This window comes from Passer domesticus, chromosome 3 (assembly GCF_036417665.1).
Source record: "Passer domesticus isolate bPasDom1 chromosome 3, bPasDom1.hap1, whole genome shotgun sequence".
Taxonomy (NCBI): Eukaryota; Metazoa; Chordata; class Aves; order Passeriformes; family Passeridae; genus Passer; species Passer domesticus.
The window spans coordinates 91985521-92005708 of NC_087476.1; the positions used below are offsets into that span (position 1 = coordinate 91985521).

Genomic DNA, 20188 nt, shown 5'->3' on the forward strand with positions numbered 1-20188 from the left:
TTGATTTCATCTGATTGCAGGTATTCTTGAAAACCTGCAATTTGCCTTAATGGAGGGTAGTGCTGACCTCTTGATAGCAATGAAGCGGATAAAATCAGTCGCCTGATTACCCATCAAATGAGTTACTCATTAAATCAAGTAATTCTCCTGTGGTGAGACAAAACCAGTGATTTGAATTCTGTCAAGAGCTTAGAAAAGAAAAACACTGGGGTATAAATATTCTGTTAAGGGGGGAGATATGAAGTATAGTCATTTGCAGTCCTCAATTGCTCTCTAATCTTTTCTTTAAAGGAGCTGGGAGGAGCTTCCTCCTTGTGAGCCACCTTGCAGGGTGACAGGCCTTCAACAAGGTGGTTTTGAACGTTACTTCTGCAGTACAAATGTGTCTATCTAAATTTGTTATATGTCTGAGCTATGTAAATGTAGGAAAGCTGCACAAGTGACTTACAACAATTCATTAATTCCTGGTAGCTGTAGTAAAGTTTTACACTTTATTTTCATAGGGGTTGGCAATTAGGCAGAATAGTGAAAAACTGTATATTTGATGGGGAAGAACATGCTTCAAATCTGTTACATTGGCAGTGAGATGCATCTTCAAATGATGCCTAAAGACATATGCAATATTTAATGAAAACTTCAGAAATGGCAACTGGAGTTTTCTCGGTATTTGAGCCTATCTGCTCATTACTGTCTAATACCATTCCTTTTGTTCTGGTGTCCTTCAATATCATTTGGTAGTGCACGTTTTCCTGTAGCAGACTTCATTTATGTTGGAAAAACCCTCAAAAAAAAAAAAACTCAACAAACCAACATATATTCATGCTGTAGGTACAGGCCATAGAGAAATAGAATAAAATGTCCAGCATTGCAGGTTTGTTACTTTCAAGCAGATTTTCCTGTAGGCTGCGTTAAGATACTAAGTCACTAGCAGTTAGTTGAAGGAAATAGCTGAGTCTTCCTGTTTATAGAAGTAGCAGGCAAAAACATTGCTACTAAATAAAACTTACACTGAAATTGTAACATTGTCTGGTGCTCAGTGTCCTATAGCTTCTGTGGTGATTGCATGCTTACAGATAAATAAATCACTGTTACTGTTTGTCTTCTTATCTTGTTTTGACTAAAACTTCTTGAACATTCTATAAATTCTTTTGGCCTGAGGATAGAAAAAGAGGAATGTGTGTTTTTTGGGAACTTGTATATTGGACTGAATAATTCAATGGTCAGATGTAACCTGTGCTGTGTATGATTTAAAAAAAAAATATTTATGTTAACTAATTTAGTTCGCTTTACTAAGGTTTGGACATATTTTATATCGTAAGACTGTCTTGAGGTCAAGTGTCACTTTAAAACTTTGGAATACTAGAGAGCATCATATACTGTAAATTTAATGATGCTTTATTATGTCTATAATTTAAAATCTGTGTAACCATGTGCATTTAAGAGTTCTGTAATTCTCCATTTGGTTTTGTGGAGTTCTTTAAACATGGTGCAAGCTGATATGAGAGAAAGTATTTGTAGTCCATTTTGTAGCTTATATTTATTTCAAATTGAAGTTGTATGTTCAGAACTTAGTTTTAAAAAAGAAACGCACACAATCCCCAAAACTTGAATTGAAAGAAACTATGTGTAAAGGTGTTTGCCAGCTTTCTGCCTAAAAATCTTGTGCTCATTACTCCCCTATGGGAGGAAGGACTAGGTGATTTGGGATTGTTCAGCATGGAAATGAGAAATTTTGGGGGTGACATAATTGTAATCTTCCAGTAACCAGAGGGAGCCTACAGGAACAATGGAGAGAGACTTTTTACAAGACCCAGAGGTGACAGGACAAGGGGCAATGGATTCAAATTGAGATTAGGTATAGATTCAGTATTAGAAAGAAATATTTTGCTGTGAGGGTGGTGAGGCACTTGCACAGGTTGCCCAGAGAAGCTGTGGATGCCTCATCCCTGGAAGTGTCCTAGGCCAGGTTGGATGGAGCTCTGAGGAACCTGGTCTAATGCAAGGTGTTCCTGCCCATGGCAGGGGGTGGAACTAAATGGCTTTAAAGTCCCTTCCAGCCCAGACCATTCTGTGATTCATTGTGTAAACCTGCATGCTAGCAGCTAGTTAGATGAATACTGTGACCTTCATGCTGTTGCTTATTAAAAAAAAAACAAAACCAAACAAATGTTTCTGTAGCAAAGTTAGGGCATGAAAATAAGGTGGTTTTTTTAATTTTAGTTTACTTTGTATGCAAATATGTAGAGTGTATTCCTTATCCTAAGATATGGAGCTGGGAGCTTAGAGCACTTAATACTGTTGTGTCTTTTGCTAGCAAAGAAGTTGCATTTAGTTGTAGCCCTGTACCCCTAGTATTCTGTTCACGTACCTCATGAACTTTATCCTTCTCAAGGAACAGATGGGTAAACTCTTCATTTGAAGCTCAGTTAAATGCCTTTAAAACTTATGATTTCAGTGTGTTCTAGATTGTTCTCTTGTTTTCCAGCTCTTATTACTTGATGACAACTATGCAGATCTGGAATACAGGGGTTTCTTGTGGTGAAGTAAGGACATAGTGAGCTTGATCATATGTTACCATAACCATCCCCACCTCTTAGGGCTGGTGGTTCCACAGTGTGTGGAAATGCCTCTTGGGTAATATGATACCATCAAACTCCTGCTGCTTCTGACCTTTAGTCAGTCTCTGAATCTTTGATAAGCTGGATTCTTGAAAAATACAACTGCATTTCTTAAAGCCATCAAGGACCTTCTCCATTTTTTGTTGTGTGATGTTTTTCCCCTGTAGAATGGCGTGTCCATGTGTTGACACAGCTGTTCAGTCTGTCACTTCCCTTAGACCTCTACTGCACATCACAGTTCCCTCTTTCTCCCTCTTTGAAATTAGCCTGTTTGCTCATTGCTTTGACCTGTCATAACAAGATTGGTGACCCAGAAGAAGAAATTATTTTTTCTGACCTACTGAATGTTTATTTTCTGGCAATACCAACACACTTCTGTAGTCAAGAGTTGACCTTGGTCTCAACTCCTGTGAAAGAGCCACCAGTTAAAATGGTGAGGTGCCATTACTCTTGTCCCTTACTGTCCTTTGGTTACTTTCCAGAGAGAGAGGCTGGCAAAGGTGTCAGTTATGCCAGGTTTTTTGTGATACAGCTATTCCTACAGGAAGGAAAAATGTCCATATATTACTGTCATAGTGTTACTCAGGCTTTTAAGTAAGCATGACTTATAGTCTGGCAGATTTTATTTTTAACTTAGTTGAAAGGACTCTTTTGACTTCTGTGTGTGGATCAATGTGATTCCTTCTAAAGACAATTTTTTATCAAGCAATTTGTGGAGATAGTATGGCTTGTTCTTCACATTTTATATTCACCAAATTTTAGGATACTGAGAGCACTACTGAAAAGCAAGAGAAGTAAACAGGAATTTCCACACTTGCCTTTTTGAAAAAAAAAACCACAAATGTGTATCTTATGTGTTTTTCCAACAGCATAGGTTGTAAACTCTGCCTGGGGGTTTCACAACAGTTCAATCCTACATTTGTAAATAAAACGTGATGTGTATTTGTGTGACCCATTTTCCTTAAGAGTACAAAAATCTTGTTGTCAACTAAATTTAAAGGAATGACATGGATATAAAGCTGTTTCTACAGATTCCCTTTAAACCACTTTGTTTGGTAGTCTGTGCCATCAGAAGGGTAATTAATTTATGGACTGTACAGCTGCTATGTATAATATGTCAAACTGTGTGGCTGTAAATGACCTTTTGATAAGGTCAGACTCTGAAGTAGAGTAATAGCTTGAGGTCTGACACCTACATCACCTTTGCATGTACTGGGTAACATTTAAATGAGAGATGCTGTGTTTCTGCTGCATGGTCACAAATGGAGATAATCACCCCACCCCTTGGGTGGAAGATTTGGGTTATGCTGGCTATGCAGAAATCTGGAAGCCAAAAGCTTTCCTGTTGGTGTAGATGAAGCCAGACTGGCACCTATGAGGTTTGTCCCTCATCTGTGTGGCTTGTCATATGGCTGAGCCACCCTTTGGGATGGGGTGGGCTGATGGCAGTGCAGTCACATGTCACCCCAGTGCACGGCTGAGCTGGTCACCCGCAGTGCAAGCCCTCTCTGCATCCACAAGTCCTGTGCTGGACATCCGTTATCAGAACTAGTTTTGGGGGAAGGATTGTGCTTTTTGGTGGGTGTTTTTTCATAAAGGCTGTTCTACCTTCTCAGCACTTCAGAGTGGATAGTAAATGAGAAACTTGTTGGTCTTTGTCATAAATAGTGCGCTTTTTCAAATTCTCTTGCGTTTTTAACTCCTGGTTTATTTTTTACTACTTTTAAAAGCAGCAAAAAGAGTCAGCATTGCAGCAATGTGTTAATGGGAACAGCCAGCATCTGGAGATGTTTTGACATGTAAGAATGACATTTAATCATTTTCTGAAAGCATACACAACTCTTAAGCAGTGTCATATTTCTAGAATAGTAGATATTTTATTTTTGTAAGATATTTTATTTTTATTGGAAAACACTTTGTAGGTGGTCTCTGCACTGCTGTTACCCCAATTCTGCATGGCAAAAGCAGTATTGTCTTTCTGTTGGCATAAGCTAAGTAATTAGACAGCAGTCATTTCACCATAGCTAGTCCATAACCATCGCTAAGACCACCAGTTAGTTGTCATTATTGATCAAACTTTTGCTGATCACTTTCAGAGAATGGAAACAAGTCATACTGAACGACCTTATACAATTTACCTGTACTTTTAAAAATACCACTTATGCAAATATTGCGTGTTTGAAGCTCAGCTCTTGACCAGAGATGAAACTGTGATTATCTCCATAAAGATACAGACCGTATCTAACAAGAATGCCACTCTTCAGACTCTTTGTTTCCTCATGGACAAGGTTACACATTGTCATGGGCCACTACCTAGGTTATGTGGTCTGAACTGTAGTCTGGAACTTATGCCTAGCATGAATTTTCAGGAGAAAAACCTTTTTGCGCCTGTGTTTTAGATTTAACACTTTTTCATCTTGTCTACTGGATAGGCAGGAAGGCAGCTGCAAGCAGTCTGCTGTGCAAGTGCTCCAGGCAGGCAGCGGAAGGCATGCTACAGCTGTGGTTTGGTGTTATGCTCAGGGAAATACCAGCCTTACACATTGCCACCCTCCCTACACTCCACATCAGGCTGCTGCCACCTCCGTCGTGTTGGTACAGCTGCTGCTGCAGCAAACCCCCCTGATAAAAATAGGCATTCCTGTGGTTATTCTTAAAATACGCATTTGCATTTGGAGAGCTCTGTATTGTTTGCAGGTTTTCTTTTTCAAATTAAGCAATGTGTTTTTGGACAACAAATATAAAATAAATTTCCCCATTCAGATCACTTTCCTAGGCTGGTTGACCTAGGTTTAGTATGGTTTACTTTAAACCTGAGTATGGTTCAGTTGTGGAGGACAGCCTCAGGACAATTTTTAAGGTCCAATGTACACCTCGTTTCTTGTGTTTTCTGCATGCTTATTTGAGAAGAATGCCATAGGATGAAGGAGCTCAGTTTAGTCTAGGAGAGGGTGATCAGGGAAGGGCCTCAGGCACTGCTGTGTGCTCTCTGCTGCATCCTGCCCTCACACTGCTTGCCTGGGGACTTCACGCTCTTCTGTATCAGTTCTTATTTTGCTCGGGTTTCTGGCAATGAAATGTGATTTACAAATGTAGCTGTTTCACAGTCTCCTTAAGTCATCCACGGGCAGAGCTGCTGTTGACAGAACACTATTCCCACCACTCTTTCCAGAGGGTGCTGCCACCTCCCTGCTGCTGCAGCATGGCTCATTGTGCCATATTCCATATGACTGGCCTGGTGAGTTTCCCTGTTTACCCTGTTTTTGAGTTAAGTTTCATGCTGTCCTGGTGTGCTTCCTTGTGCAGCCCCATGAGCTGTGTTGGCAGGAACAGGATGAGAATGGGAAGGATGCAGGAGAAGGGCAGGGATGCTTATTTTAGCAGTAATGCTGCTGTATGCCAACTCTAAGTGACCTTAATCCCAGTCAAAGGTCCTGCTTTTCGTCACTCTTGGAATTAATGCTTCAGAGAACGGAACCTTATTAGGGTTTATTACAGTGCCTGGAGTGAAGAGGAGTGAGCAGAGGCTGCCACATCCCACAGGTGTTAATGGGAGCACTGGATCCTGCTAAATCATCCTTGTCCTTTTTAGCTCACTAGCCAGCCTCTGAACACCTCACAAGTACTGCTGGAAACAGGCTTGATGCAATGAGCATCCTTAACCAAAGCGTGTCTTGTAAAACTGTTTAATTACTTTGTCTCACCTGATGAGAAGGTACTGGTCTGTTGTGCTTGCTGGGTGATAGCAGATGCAACATGGGTTTAAAAACAAACTGAAAGAAACTTTTCCCTTCTAAAGATAAAGCAATAAAAGGCTTTAGGAATTGGGTGGTTATTGAAGAAATTTCTTTTATTCTCTCTTTTCTGTGGGATAAAGCTGATGAAGGCAGCTGCTGAAGGGTGATACTGTTTGGCAGTGAGGTTAATTGGCAACTGAAACACTGCTGTAGTTTCTTTTCAGAAAGAAGAAAGCAAAATAATTGAAGGATCATTTGCTAGTGGAAGCATGATTAATTTCATATATTTGAGGAAACAAAATTAACTAGTGCTGCCCTCTTGCAGTTCAACAGCAAGGCAGGCATTAAACTAGTGTCATTACAGTTACCACTTTGTGATGTTTAGGTACAATTGCAGTTTTTAGGAATAAAAGGTATATAGGGAGAATTTCCAGTAATCTTCTGGATGGAATATAACACTGTGATTGCCTCATGCAGCAGCTCTTGGATCTGAAATCTCCTAAATCTAAGGGAAATTAAGAAACCCTATTTCTGTGAAAACCAATTTCCAGAATTCATATGGCAGGTACTTTCTTAGGAGCAGTATCACTTGCCAAGGAACCAAAACAGATAATATTATATATTTTTTTTTTTTTAATATAAGTACTAAAGATGTCCTGGGTACAAGTGTCTGTTCTGCAGCTAGGAACATGGTGACTTTGGTGGGGGCACCACTGGTTTCCTCAGTTAGCTCTGGGTGAGTGAAAGGAAATTTTTCAGGTGTGGACCCACAGGGACCTGCTTTGTCCTCCTCTTCACATGGAAGTGGTGACTCCAAAGATTTCATGCCTTCCTATGGCTGTCTTCAAAAGCTGGAGAAGCCATTTGCTCCCTTCTCTGAAGAAAAGGCACATTATACTGTTTTTTGACTCCTGAAAATCTGAAGTATGTCTAAAATCATTCCTTTTGTACAGTCATAAACTGGTGCTGCTGCAATTTTTGAGACATTCATCGTTCTGAACAACACCAGATGTGTGGTGTTCCTAAATGTGTGTGTTGGGGATAAACAAGCAATGAACTAATCTGTACTTGTTCAGAACTCCATTTGTGGTCTTTAACAGGCTTTTTTTTTGTTAGATTGAAGTGTTTGTTAGTTTTTTTCATGGTGTAGCTATGTGTTTGTTAGTTTTTTTTATGGTGTAGCTATGCACTCTGCACTGCTAATAATCTGAGAGATTTTTCCTAAGCAAAGGCTTACATTGTGCATGTATTTTATTTTGGTATGTGCCATATTTTAAGTGGTTTTTTTTCATTATTTGTGCCTATCTAAAAAGAGCACTTCCTCACCGCCCACCATTCATGTTAAGTAACAGCAGGGAAGAGGGACCTGAGATGTTGTTTAGGCTTGAAAAATGTAGAGATAGACAGCTGTTGAAGATAGGTGGCTTAGAAGGACAGATATAATAGAAGGGCCAGAGATAGAAGAGTGAAAAATCCTAACGAGGAGGTGAGGTTATCATGAGAGATTTAAAGGCAGTTTGAGGAATTTTGATCAAGTATTCAGCTGAGAAGGGAAGAGGAGATGGGTGGGTTGAGAGTTCTTCTGCCATTTTCGGGGTGGGCTGTATACACTGCGCCTTCTGAAATCTTGTTTCGAAACTTAGAGCTCTGAGGATCGTGCTGACAGTGCTCTGACGTTTGCTTTGGTTCCTTCTGCCTCATCTGTATGCTGTTGATGGAGCAGACACTAAGCTCTGTTTAAGATACCTAGAAAGAGCAGTGTTTTGTACTCGTTTTTTACGGTAAGAGAGCCTAACTTCTTTTTAATGTGATGTGCTTTACTTACTTCAAAATTGATATATTCTAAAAGAAATGTATTGGTGTGAACTACAGTGGATGCTTTTTGCCAGCGGCATGTAGCGTGTCTTTGTTCAGAGCATAAATGGCCACTTAAGATTGCAAATCAAGCCTCTTTCTTGGCATTGATCTAACCAGTACATACAATGTCTGTTTGGCCTCATGGGGCATTCTGCCTGTCATTTCTTCCACGGCTTCATAGTTGTCTTGGGAAGCATGTTGAGTTTGAAAGGATACCGAAGTGTGTGTGTGTTAAATTATTCTGTCTGCCCAGCCCACCCAAGATAAGACTCAGTGTTTCATCTTGCAGTTAAGATTGTTTGATGACTTGATGCAACATAGGGATTGGGACAAGTTGGGAATGTAGGTTCCTGGTCAATCCCAGTGCCACAGCTGTGTGTTGAGGCCCATGGCTTTATTAGGGTCCTTCATTGTGTGCCCTTGCCTTTTACACTTTATTGTCTTCCACCAGGCAGTTTCCTAGTCCTTTCCCCTTGTATTAATCACAGTAGTTGTCTGGCTGACTTCATGCTGCAGAGCTGTGTTCAGCTGACTGCCATCTCTTTTTTTAGATCACTGCAGAGGTCGATTCCTGCAGTCGATCAGGAGCTGCTGGAAAATAAAAACACTTACCATAGTTATCTAGATTGTCAGTCCTGGGGAAAACACACAAAACCAATTATGTGCTGTCCTAGAATTATATGTGTTCTTATGAACCTATTAACCTTATCATCAACCATTTCTGATGATGGAAAAAAAGTGCTACCCGTCCTTGTTTTTTGAATGGAGACACAGACTTCCCCCCTCCCCCCTTTTTTTTTTAAACTATCTTACAGTTGTCTGGAAATTGAAACTTTAATCCAGAGTTAATCTGCTTGCAAATCTCGAAAATAATAAACTATTTCAAGTATGATAGAAGAGTCAAAATACATGCAGTACAATATTCACAAATAGTTTTGTTTTGACATTTATCTTACTGTAGTCGTTCTGCCAATTGGCTTCAGGCACGGCTACCAAAAGAATGAACACATGTTGCATTCATTAGTTCTCATCTGGCTGTGCTTCGTCGTGCAAGACAGACAAAATCATGATCACATTAAATAGATTGTGATGCATTTGTAATACGAGTTCCCTTCTGCTGAACAGAATGATAGCTTTGCAAAGCTGCTGCTTTTAAGCCATGATATTTTGCTTAGTTTTCATATAATGGATATGAGTATATTGCCAGTGATGTCATCGCTTTTTCGTCTCAAAACGATGTCATGTGAAAAATATTCCAATATAACACTGAGCGAACTGCTGCCCCCTTCTTCCCCCCCGTGTGAACTCCCCGTGTCACTGCTCCTGTCACTGGCGATAGATGGATGTGTGCCGTTTCTGACAGACAGACACGCTTTCAAACAATAGTGGTTTATCTGCATCTGCCGAGGGAGGCTGTTGTTGGTTGCTGCTGGTGATTCTTCATGCCCGAGCGCGGGCAGGCGGCAGCCTGTGGGTGCCGATGGTCCGTGCAGCGCCGTGCCCCCGGCCGTGAGCACCGTGCGGCGCGGGGCTGTCGGATCCGCCTGCTGCCGTGCCCGTGGGGAGGGTGCAGGAGCCTGCCGTGTGCGAGCAGCCGCCGCTCTCCCGTCCGGGAGCGGCTCCGCTTCCCAGCCGAGCAGGCCCGGGGGGCCGCGGCCCCCGGCCGGTGCCGCAGCGAGCGCGGGGTCGCCGCCCGCGGGCGGCCCCTCCCCGGGCCCCGGCCCGGCCCGCCCCCGCCTCCCGCGCTCGCTCCGGGCAGGGGGACGGGCGGCGGGACCAGCAGGGCTCGGTGGCCCGGGACCGTGTGCTGGGCGCCCGCCGGCCGGGCCGGGGCGCGGGAGCTGTGGCTGAGGCGGGGCCGGCGGCCGGGGGGATGGAGGAAGGCTTGTCCTGCCTGGCCGCAGCCTGCGACCCCTCGGCGCTCGCCGCCTTCTGCACGGGTAAAGTACCGCGCTGCCCCGCGCCGGGAGGGCTCGCTCAGGGTGATCGCCAGCGCTGTCCGCTCCGCATTTCCCATCCCTGCAGGGGGGAAAGGGAAGCCTGCCAGCACCGGGGTAGGCTCTGCCTTGCGAGGTGTGAGAGTGGCTCCGCGGCCCCGGCAGCAGCCCGCAAGGTGTGCTTGTCCAGGGGCTGAGGGGCTCCGCCAGAAAATGGACAAAAGAAATACAAGTAAATAAAATCGGGAAGCGTGCGGATAGCGGAGGAGGGGACAGGGCGATAGAGATGAAGCTAATGCTCGCTGGACAGGAGGCGCGGAGCAGCGCGGGTCCCTGCGGCCCGGGGCTGGGACAGGGAAGAGTTTGGTGCCGGGCACCTTCGGCAGCCCTCGGGGAAGGGCGGCTCCGGAGTGTCCAGCCTTTCCTTTGGCCCTCTCGGTTTGACGCTCTCCGAGGGAAGAGTCGGGGGAAGCCCCGGCGGGGCCTCAGGCAGGCGGCGGTAAAGGCTCGCTCAGCGTGGGGAGAGCAGAACTGCGCCTGCTGCAGCTCTCTGCCTGAGGAACCTGTGCTTGCCCTTCAGAACTAAGGGCTTTTTCCTCTTCTCCCTTTGTTTTTACTAGTGTCATAGCAAAAATGAAATGTTTCCGTGCACATTTCCTTTCTTTAAACAGCTGCTCTCAAAACAGCCTCTCTTGAGTGCAAATTAGGTAACTAATTTAGTAGCGTTCTGACTGAAGCCACCAAAACTATATGGTCTTAAAAAGACCAACCAACCAAATAACCCTAAGCAAGAAATCCTATCAGAGATAAAGCGTGTTCCTCTTGTACACGGAGTGGAAGTGTTTTACTGCCCATGAAACAGACATCAGCGAGCGCTCCTTCTTTGTTTGCTGATTCATGCCGTGCAATTTGGATACAAACGCAGCATCTTGCCTGTGAAACTTACGGCTGAAAGAAAATACGATGGTCTACAGAGAAGTTTTCTTTAAAAAAAAAAAACAAACAAGTGCTTAATGCATAGATTTCTATGGACATTTAGTGGAAGAAAGGAATGACCTTGCTATAGTGTACTTTGTTAAAGTGAGCAATGTGCACTGTACTTCATCTGCTTCAGAATTCAAAGCATTTGGTTTAGAATTCAAGATGTTGCAACCCTCAAGAAAGAGGGGAGGGTAAATTGGAAATGTTAGCATTTTAAGTGCTTTGCGTGATTTTTTTTGCAGGCTTACAAGGATTTTTACTGTAGAGAAGAAAAGCTAATGTTTAGCTGTTTGTCTTCAGAACAAAATTCAAAAGAATAGCATTTTTTATGGCTATGGCCTGGGGCTTTGTTACCACTATGTAGAGTTTTATGTGACCAACATTTCCACTGACTTTAATGGCTTTTAACAGAAGTTTCTGTGATTGTACAAAATGTAACACTGCCTCAAACTTTAGCCTGAGGTGTATCTTGAAGTTGCAAAGTGAGTGGGACATTATGGACTGATCTTTGAGGTTTGTATAGAAATCCAGCAAAATAAGATGCGAGAAATGCATTCTTTTCTGAATGAATTTTCTAGTGCGTCTTAGGAAATTATTTTCTTCTAAAATCCTGATAAAGGACTGAGCATTTTAGTGGGTAAGAGATGGCATTTTCAATTAAAATAAAATGTGGCTTTGGATATTCTTAGCAGGGTAGTATGTTTTGTTGATTTAAAACTTTATTCCTACTTGTACAGTTAAACCTAATATACCTTTATATCAGGTTTTCCAATGACTGTATGTTGGGTTGTGTGTAAAGTTAGAGTGATAAGAAACCAGTATGATGGAGAATCAACAAGTGCTTTGTTCCTGTGAAATCTCTAACTTCAGCCTTGAGGGCTTTTAGCAAATTTGCTCTGGCAACAAGTATGGAAATGCCTGAGATTAAGTTATAGAAAGTATATTTTTTTTCTTCTTTTCGTTGGGCTATGCATGCTCATTCTTGCTTTATTTAATGGAGCTTAAGGCTTTATGCTTACAATAGGGTATTTCAGGTGAGGATTTTGCGTATAATTTTTTTTTTAAAATAAGGATCATAAAGTGCATACTTTAGGATATATACATACATATATATATGTATAGTATACTTTTCTATAGGAACTTTATTATGTTTAACTGTGCTTTGTTTTGTGCACAGGTATTGTTGTACATACCTCTCATTGCCCATTTCTTGCCAAAGCTAAAAACTGATTCTGAATTCAGCAGTAAAGAACTAGCATTTCCTTTTAATATTTAGGGTACAAGTGCTGATAGGCAGCTTAATATTTTTTTTTTTAAAGCTTGTCTGGTGTCAGTAGGAATGATTTTTTTTTCTAATTAGCTTTTTATAATTAAAGCTAAGGCAAAGACATGTCCCACAGGAAGAGGATAGCTATCTGATTGGATATGGGCTGGAATTTATCTCAGACAATACAGATCAGGATAGAAATTTTCAGTTGGACCAAGGGTAATATTTACCTGCAAACAAATCTTCAGTTGGCATGCTTCTGGATTAAATATTCTCCTCCAGCAGCACTTGGCATTGAAGTCGGTATTTATATATGGGGGAAAAAACCAAACTCCAACATTCTAGTATTTTTAAGCTTGATTGCTTTCAGACTCTTGATTTGTATACATTTGTTTTTAATGTTAGACTAGTCTTAGGGTTTTTCACAGTGGGGTTGGCCAGTTGCTGGAGACATTGATGGCAGAGGTGGGGCTCTGTCTGTGGCTCTGCAGGGTTTCTCCCGGGGTGACCCTGAGTCTGCCTTGGGCTTGGTGCCTCTGGCAAGGGGCTGCCACTGTGCTGTGGAGGGCACCTCGACTGGCAGTGGCTTTGCCACCTGCCTCGCTGGCAGGCAGTGACAGTGGCTGGCACATACTGCTGTTCCTGCTGTCTTGCTTCCCTGCACAGGTGCTGGTGCAAAAGTATTTAATTTGAATTAGTATCTGACATAAGGGACTGTGCTGTATGAATTTGAGTGTTACAAGAGCCTTTTTCTTTCTAGTGCATGTAGTGCTATGCGTGCACAATATAAAATTTCAAATACTGTAGAGGTTGGGAGGGGTTTTTATCTCATACTATTTAGAAGCCCAGTACCTTGCCTCAGTAGAAGTCTCGTTTCTTTAACTTTATAGTTTCCTTTTACAACAGTAGTATCATTTTTGGGTAACTTTTTTTTCTGTTTTGCCAGTTAAGATCTCTAGCTGGCTCCGAGCAGTTCTAGGAACATGTATTAGTCATCAGAAGGTGGTTGAGGGGATAATAGTGACTTGTGCAGGGTAATGGTTAGTGTTTTTTAGCAGTTGCAGAATGTAATTGCAAGTTGAAGTAACTGCAAGCCACACTTGGAAGTTGCTGAAGTATCGGAATTGGTGAAATGTCAGAGGTGGAGTTGACACAGCAAACTTGTCATTAAAGGTCAGCTAGAAAGGTTCATACTGCAAGCACTTTCTCAGCACCCAGTCTTTGCTCTCAAATTTTGAGTAATGCCCTGATTTTAAAAGTATCTTTATGTAAAAAAAAGTATCTACATCACACCCCTGCTTGACGCAGAGAAGTAAGTTCAGCGGGAAAGAGGTGGCATTGGAAACTTCCCTCTTACAGCAGACTTCTTCAACTTGCTCCTTCTGCACAGAGCCAGAGCAGCTTTGAGAGCAGAACTTGCAAAGAAGTACAGCAAAAGTGCTGGACATGCAGCTTGTGCCCTGTGAGCAGGGAAGAAGGAATAACCAGACATGACAGCTATTAGTCACAGCCTGATGAGAATATGCTCTTGTGCATCATAAAACCAGGATTTAGACATGTCTTCTTGCTTTGCTCTACTCTTCCAGCACCTTTTTTGTTCTTTGTATGTTCTAAAATTACATGAATTTCTTGGGGTTTGCCCTTGTTCGCCTGTGAAGCTCTTCAGAAGCATTTAAAACCATGGTAATATCCACAGTCTAATTTCTGATACCTGAAGTACATCAAAAGGAGTGTTCACTTCCATGAGAACCTGGTTTGAGTTGACCCTTCAGGTTTTTGCATGACTTGACTTATTTGGTAAATAAATGCCACAATGTCTTGAGCATTAGGGCATTTTTTGAGATTGCTTTTCTTAGATGATAAAGGTGAAAAAATCAAAGTTGCAAGTGTCACCCTGAGTGGTTTGCACTGACAATGTGCAGTTTCTGTGCTGGGGTTATGTTGTGTGTGTGGTGGCAGAAAGGCCCTGAGGGCTGTTGGGCAGGGGTTTGGCAGGAGCTGGCCAGTGAGCTGGTCCAGCTGAAAACTAACTGGGGATGGAAAAAGTTTTCTGTCAGGTAGCCACCAAAAATTATGTCCTGAAGCAGATACTGAGGCAGAAGCAGCAGCTTGATCCTTCAAGGAAGATGGCACCTTTTAGCAGCAGCACGCAGTTTGACTGGCTTAAGAGCAAGTGAAACCATGCCCAAGACTGTAGTGCTACAGACTGAATCAATATTAAAATTAGAACAATTTGTTGTTTTGACTTTTGATTTGATCTTAATGTATGGAAACAAAATCAGTGTTGTCCAGTGTTTCTGCTTGCTTTCAGCTTCAGAGTTTGAATGATTATTTATGGACAACATTGAACTGAAGAAAACATCTAATGGCTTTCACTGAAGAAATCTTCTAATTGCCCATCTTCACAATATTCTATGCATTTTTGCAATCAAGGAAACCTTTAGGCATGTAATAAAATGAAAAATTGCTGAGACAAAAAAAAATTGACAAACTTTTTTTTCTTTAGAGGATGAAGTCTAAACTTTTAAAAATATCACTCTGTCTGTACTAGAAATAATTCTGTTTTATGAGAGTTTTGTTCAGTGGGGGCAGAGCTGTGCTCCTGGCCCTGCTGTGGCGGGCTCACTTGTCCTCTCCACCTTTCTGGGAAGTCTCTCCCAGCTCCCCCAGATATACATGTTGCGTGTCACGGAACGCTCTGGCATGAGAACTTTGTCCTGTGCAACTTGCAGGCTGCAAGAATGGTCACACCTAGTTAGAGTGTGGGCTTGCACGGGAGTTGCAGAGGGCTAAGTGAAGGCAGAAACTTGGAGCATGTTGACACAGTACGTTAGTAAATGTGGATTAGTAGGTTAAACAAGCTGGCATTTAGTCTTGAGTAAGAGCAGTGTGCTTGTGTAGTTACAGCATGGAAGCTGAGATGCTGTTAACTCTCTCTTGGGTTCACTCCCTGCTGATTTATTTGGCCATACTCCACGTTGCAGCCCCAAAAAAACATATTTTGTTAAAATAAATGTTGTCAAATAAGATTATGGGAAAGGTTAGAAGATACTGAAAAGTTATATAATAATTTTGTTCCTGTTTGTGTATTCTGTTGTGGTGGGAGGAATATTTTTCATGCATGAAGGATCCTGGTGTTATGTGGAAATAGTATCCTCCTGGATGGTTCTTTTTTATGGATAAATAGCTGAATTAGCATGGCTAATGCTTACTAAGTGTATGTGGAATTAATCAGTCCTAAAACATAAGCATTAGTGGAATAAACTAGATAATTCAGTGGTTTAAGATAATAGCTGCTTTCAGAGTAACTATTATCTTTTTGGCTTTAGATTGTTCCCTGCACAGTTATCAAACAAATACAAATCTCCAGGGTTTAAAGAAGAGAATAAAACTGAATTGCAAACACTGGAGACCTACAGTGTGTAGCTTTTTCCAGAGTACTTTTCACTGAGTTGGAGTGTATTAGTAAAAAAATCTGTAAACTTTATTTCTGTGGGTTCAGGCAGGCCTAACCTAGCATTGCTGTTCCTGATGTGTTACAAAAAGCTGGAAGTGTTACCCAGTGATAACCAAAGAGCTTTGGCATGAATCTGCAAAGGACCAACAGCTGATGTGGCAGTGGTGGGTTAAACAGCAATTCAGAGGCTCTCTGGTTGTGTTGGTACTTTTGCAGAAAAAACTGCCTTTTTTTTTTAATTGTATCCTTTAGCAAATAAAAATTCCTTTTTCTGAGGTGGTTTTGATTGTTATCAGTTCCTGATTGATTAATGCCTTAATTTTGAGCAAGAAGGAAGTAAATGGGGAAAAATGCAACTTACTTGTAGTTTGTGACACTGCTGTCACTAAGTCCCAACCATATTCAAGTTTTGTTTTCCTGTCAAGTATTTGTAGCTCTTGGAGTAATACTGGGCATATCCGTGATCAGTCACTATTGCTATTTGCAGGGCTATGTTTCTTTACTTAAAAACTTTGAACTTGTAGCAAATAGTAGGAAAAGAAACCTGAAGGTTTTTTTTTATGCTTCAGAGACCCCATCTATGGGAAGATCAGATAAATAATCTGTTTATGATACAAAATTTGATGTATTTAAGCAACTTTTTTGCTGGAAAGTTGTAGCATCATGTAACAGTTTCCCAGTGTTTGTGTTTGCTTTGCTTCACTTCTGAAATCTGCTTTGTGGTTTGACCTAAATAAAAGTGAGACTTAATTCCTCCCTTTTCTGGGGAGTTTTCCATTTCAGGTGGAATAGTGTCACGGTTAGCAACTGAAATTATGTTTGAAACTGGCTTCAGTTTTATGTACTCATTTCTGCAGAAGCAGCCTAACTGCAGCTTTATAAAATAGATGTGCAGTCACACAGAGAGATGTCTGCCATGCTGTTCAAGAGTTCTTCCTTGTCATGAATTAAATCTGTTTCATTTCACAATTACCGCCTTTGTTTATAGGGCATTTGCGGGAACTTGTTGATAGTGTCCTTGCTAAGGAGAGTGCGGCAGCAACACTTGGTGACAGGTCTGCAGTCTGAATTGACTAAAAGACTATCTTTGCAAAATAACAGATGTTGATATTGATGTTTCTACAGCTCTTGAGAAGCAGTGTGTTGCAGGGCAGTCAGTCTCCTGTCAGGCAGCAGCAGCCACAGCACAGGAAAGGTGTGAGCAATGCTTTCCACCCACACCTTGTTTATAGCTGTTACTTCACCAGGGCTGTTTAACTGCTAACATAACAAAACAAAAGATCTTAGCTAAAGAACCAGTCACTTTAATTGTATTTATGCTCAGTCCCCATTTTTGAGGGTGACTGTTGACTTTCACCAGCAGTAATACTTATTGTTCTCTGACTTGTGTTTTCTGCACATAATGTGCAGGTATTTCATTTATTTCTCACTGGTTCCGCCTATGTAGTAACCGAATTGGAGACTGTGACTAATGTGTGATGAGTAGTTGTAGATACCACCTTCCGGGCTGGTTGTGTGGGAGCCATGTGCTTTATCCTTGAAATCAAGCAGATAACTTAGCTATGTCTATAGTACATAGCTGGTCTTTATGATGATGGGTTAGTTATTTTCTTGGCAAAAAACCCCTACCAAACCAAACTGCTGTGGATTTGGTTCCACCTGGAGCAAACACGAGCTGGTGTAGAGATGTTCCTCTAATAAAGCTGCAAGCAGTTGGAGAAGCTATGGAAGCATCTTGGAGGTGAACAAAAGCAGGATTTTGCTGCTGTTGCAAGTGCTGTGTTGGATCAAGTTTGTGGTCATAGAGCTTTAGTCTTGCATTCCTAGAAGAAACAGCGTATTTTTAAAAATGCCAAAACCTTGTGTTTGTTCTTGCTTACAAGACACAGGAGAGGTAGGATGGCTGTGAGATGGTATCTCGTGCAGGAGGGAGGGTAACATATGTGGCACAGAGTTGGGATAAGGGGTGCCTTCTGCAGGAGATGCTGCCTAGGGGGTGGACAAAGCACGATGGCCTTACAAGCACAGCCGGCTGCTCCGGCCCTGCAGAATGAATGCTCCCACCTGGAGTACTGGAATGAATATTCCCACCAGAAGTCTTGTCTCTTAGAGGCCATTTTTTTTCAAGGGAGGGAGCAGGTTGTCATCCTTAGGTTTTGGATAAGAAGATACAAAGAGGGACAGTAGCTCTTCAAGGTCACTTCAGCTTGTCAGAGTGGAAGTTCACAGCTGGCGTTTTACTGAATGGGCTCTGGTGTGGAGAGGTAATAAAGCAGCGGCCACATGGGGCTGTGAGTAAGTGGAAGGAATTCCTATACCTGAAATACCAGAAAACTAAGATAAGGCAGTGAGTTGGTGAGTCTGTTTCAAAACAGGTTTTCCATTTATCTGGAATTGCCGTGTCCTGTGACTTGGCGTGATAAGAGCCGTGAAATAGCACCATGTATGCCAATGCTGGTGCCTCCCCCTGCTCTGGGGTAAGCACGTTTCTGCTGAGCACAAAAATGTTCAGATCCTGCTTTTTCCAGCAGTGCTGAGAGGGAAGGCTTTCCCTGCAGGGTAGATGAGTGTTTTGGGAGAAGGAGGTCTGTATTTCTTTGAGAAAGGAAATTAATACTACAGGCCAGGTTTCTGTTTTTCTTGATGGAGTTTTGCATAGTGGCACTTACGATAGATTGGCTTAGAATGGCACAGAATGAGATCAAAGAAACGGTTTATACAGTGGTATTTTTGATGTTACAAATTAGCTATTTATGAGTCCTGGGGGAAAGAAATGCACAGCACAATGAAGCAGCCAGTACAGAAAATTTAAGAAACGTTCCAATACTTATTTACAGAGATAATGTCTAGCTTGATTTCTAGATAACAGAAACTAGAGATCATTAATTTGTGTGCCAGGATTTGAGATGAGTAGAATTTTCTAAGTAAACATTGCATGGTACAAGATAAAATGTATCCATAAAAGAAGAGGCTATTTTGCTTTGCCTGATGTTATCTCACTTAATGATTTCAGTGCTTTTCTGTTTTGCTGCTGGTACTCTAGAATTGATGAGAATATAGCAATCTTGGAGGAGAAACTTCTTTCCTCTAGGGCAAAAACGTACTTGTTAAAAGCATACCACAAAGAAAAACCTGGTTAAGTTAGTTGCCCAAATAAACAATAAATATTTAAGATATTGGAAGATTGCCATAAGTGTCAGTTTGAAAGCATGTTGGTACTACTGAATTCAGATGCTTTGCAGCAGAGGAGATGTGCTGCCAATAATGGGGAATGTTGGACTTTGCCTGCATTGTTGCAATCTAAAGATTAAATGTTTTGCAAACTTGGGTTTATTCACGTGTTACTAGAAACGTTTGTTTTGGAAATAGAGCTTGGATAATAAGAGGTAAGCTGTATGAATTGGGGCTTAAATTCTGAAGAAAAAAAAATCTAAATATATGGACACTCCTTTGAGCATGAATTGGCACTATTACTCTGGCAAGAGCAGTTAAAAAATAACTGGCATTGGGTAGAGGGAGAGGTGCAGGGAGATGGAGAATCTGAGATTACTGGGAGTGCTGTTTTTTTTCCTCTTCCCTCCTTCCCCTTCCCCCCTTCCCATTTACATGCCTCCACATAAACTTCCTTGCCTGCCACATAACTGCTAGTACCTGTCTGTGCAAATGAGTTTGCACGGAACTCCAGGAAAACCAATGTTTCAGATGGTCCTGTGTTTCTCCGTGAACTCTGTGTGTTCGCTGGGCTTTGTGATGTTTTGGGTAGCAGTACTTTTGTCTGAGCCTGACTGTGGTCATCATCATTCATTGTGTTGAGCAGATCAATGACAATTAATGCTACCATCTTTTTGTAGATTTGTGTATTAAAGACATAAGGTTAAAGAAGAGTGTTCCAAGGGGGAAGTCAGACTGAACTTAAAAGTCAGAATTAGGGTTGTCCTTCAAGACTATATTGGAATCATATAGGTAGTAAGATGCATGGAGGAGGTCATAGTGTCTTCCAAGTAAGAACTCTGAAAAGGTGACTTTTCCTATAAAAGCAGTTAGTTGGTATTTTGAGTTAACTTTATTTTCTTTGTGTGTCTCTCTCTTATTTTTATGGGAAGGCTCTTAATCTTGCTTCTTGAGAAATTGCATGTATTTAAACACTGACCTTGCTACAACACTTAGGGTAGCACGTAGGGTACATCCCACAAGTGCTAATTAACCTTTAGGCAGTGTGGGATGATAAATTTCATTTCTTTGAACAGATGAAGAGTGTCGTTAAAAAGAGATTAAGGTCAAAAGCATCTGCTAATTACCTAATTTTCTAATTAAGTAGTCGCCTAATTTGAAAT

At 41.7% G+C, this 20188-nt stretch overlaps 1 protein-coding gene across 6 annotated transcripts in view; it reads left to right on the top strand.

The window, feature by feature from the left end:
• EML4 (EMAP like 4) overlaps positions 1–20188 on the top strand; it is a 146846-nt gene that overhangs the window by 49635 nt on the left and 77023 nt on the right. The window contains exon 1 of one of the 6 annotated variants that reach the window (XM_064414378.1): positions 9976–10152. The exons of 2 other annotated variants lie outside the window; for them this stretch is intronic. In XM_064414378.1, the coding sequence (XP_064270448.1) occupies positions 10086–10152 (67 nt within the window). In that variant the 5' untranslated portion in view covers positions 9976–10085. Of the gene's footprint in view, positions 1–9975; positions 10153–20188 lie in introns of those variants that run through there. 3 more of the 6 variants (XM_064414377.1, XM_064414382.1, XM_064414381.1) reach the window with 3 other exon arrangements.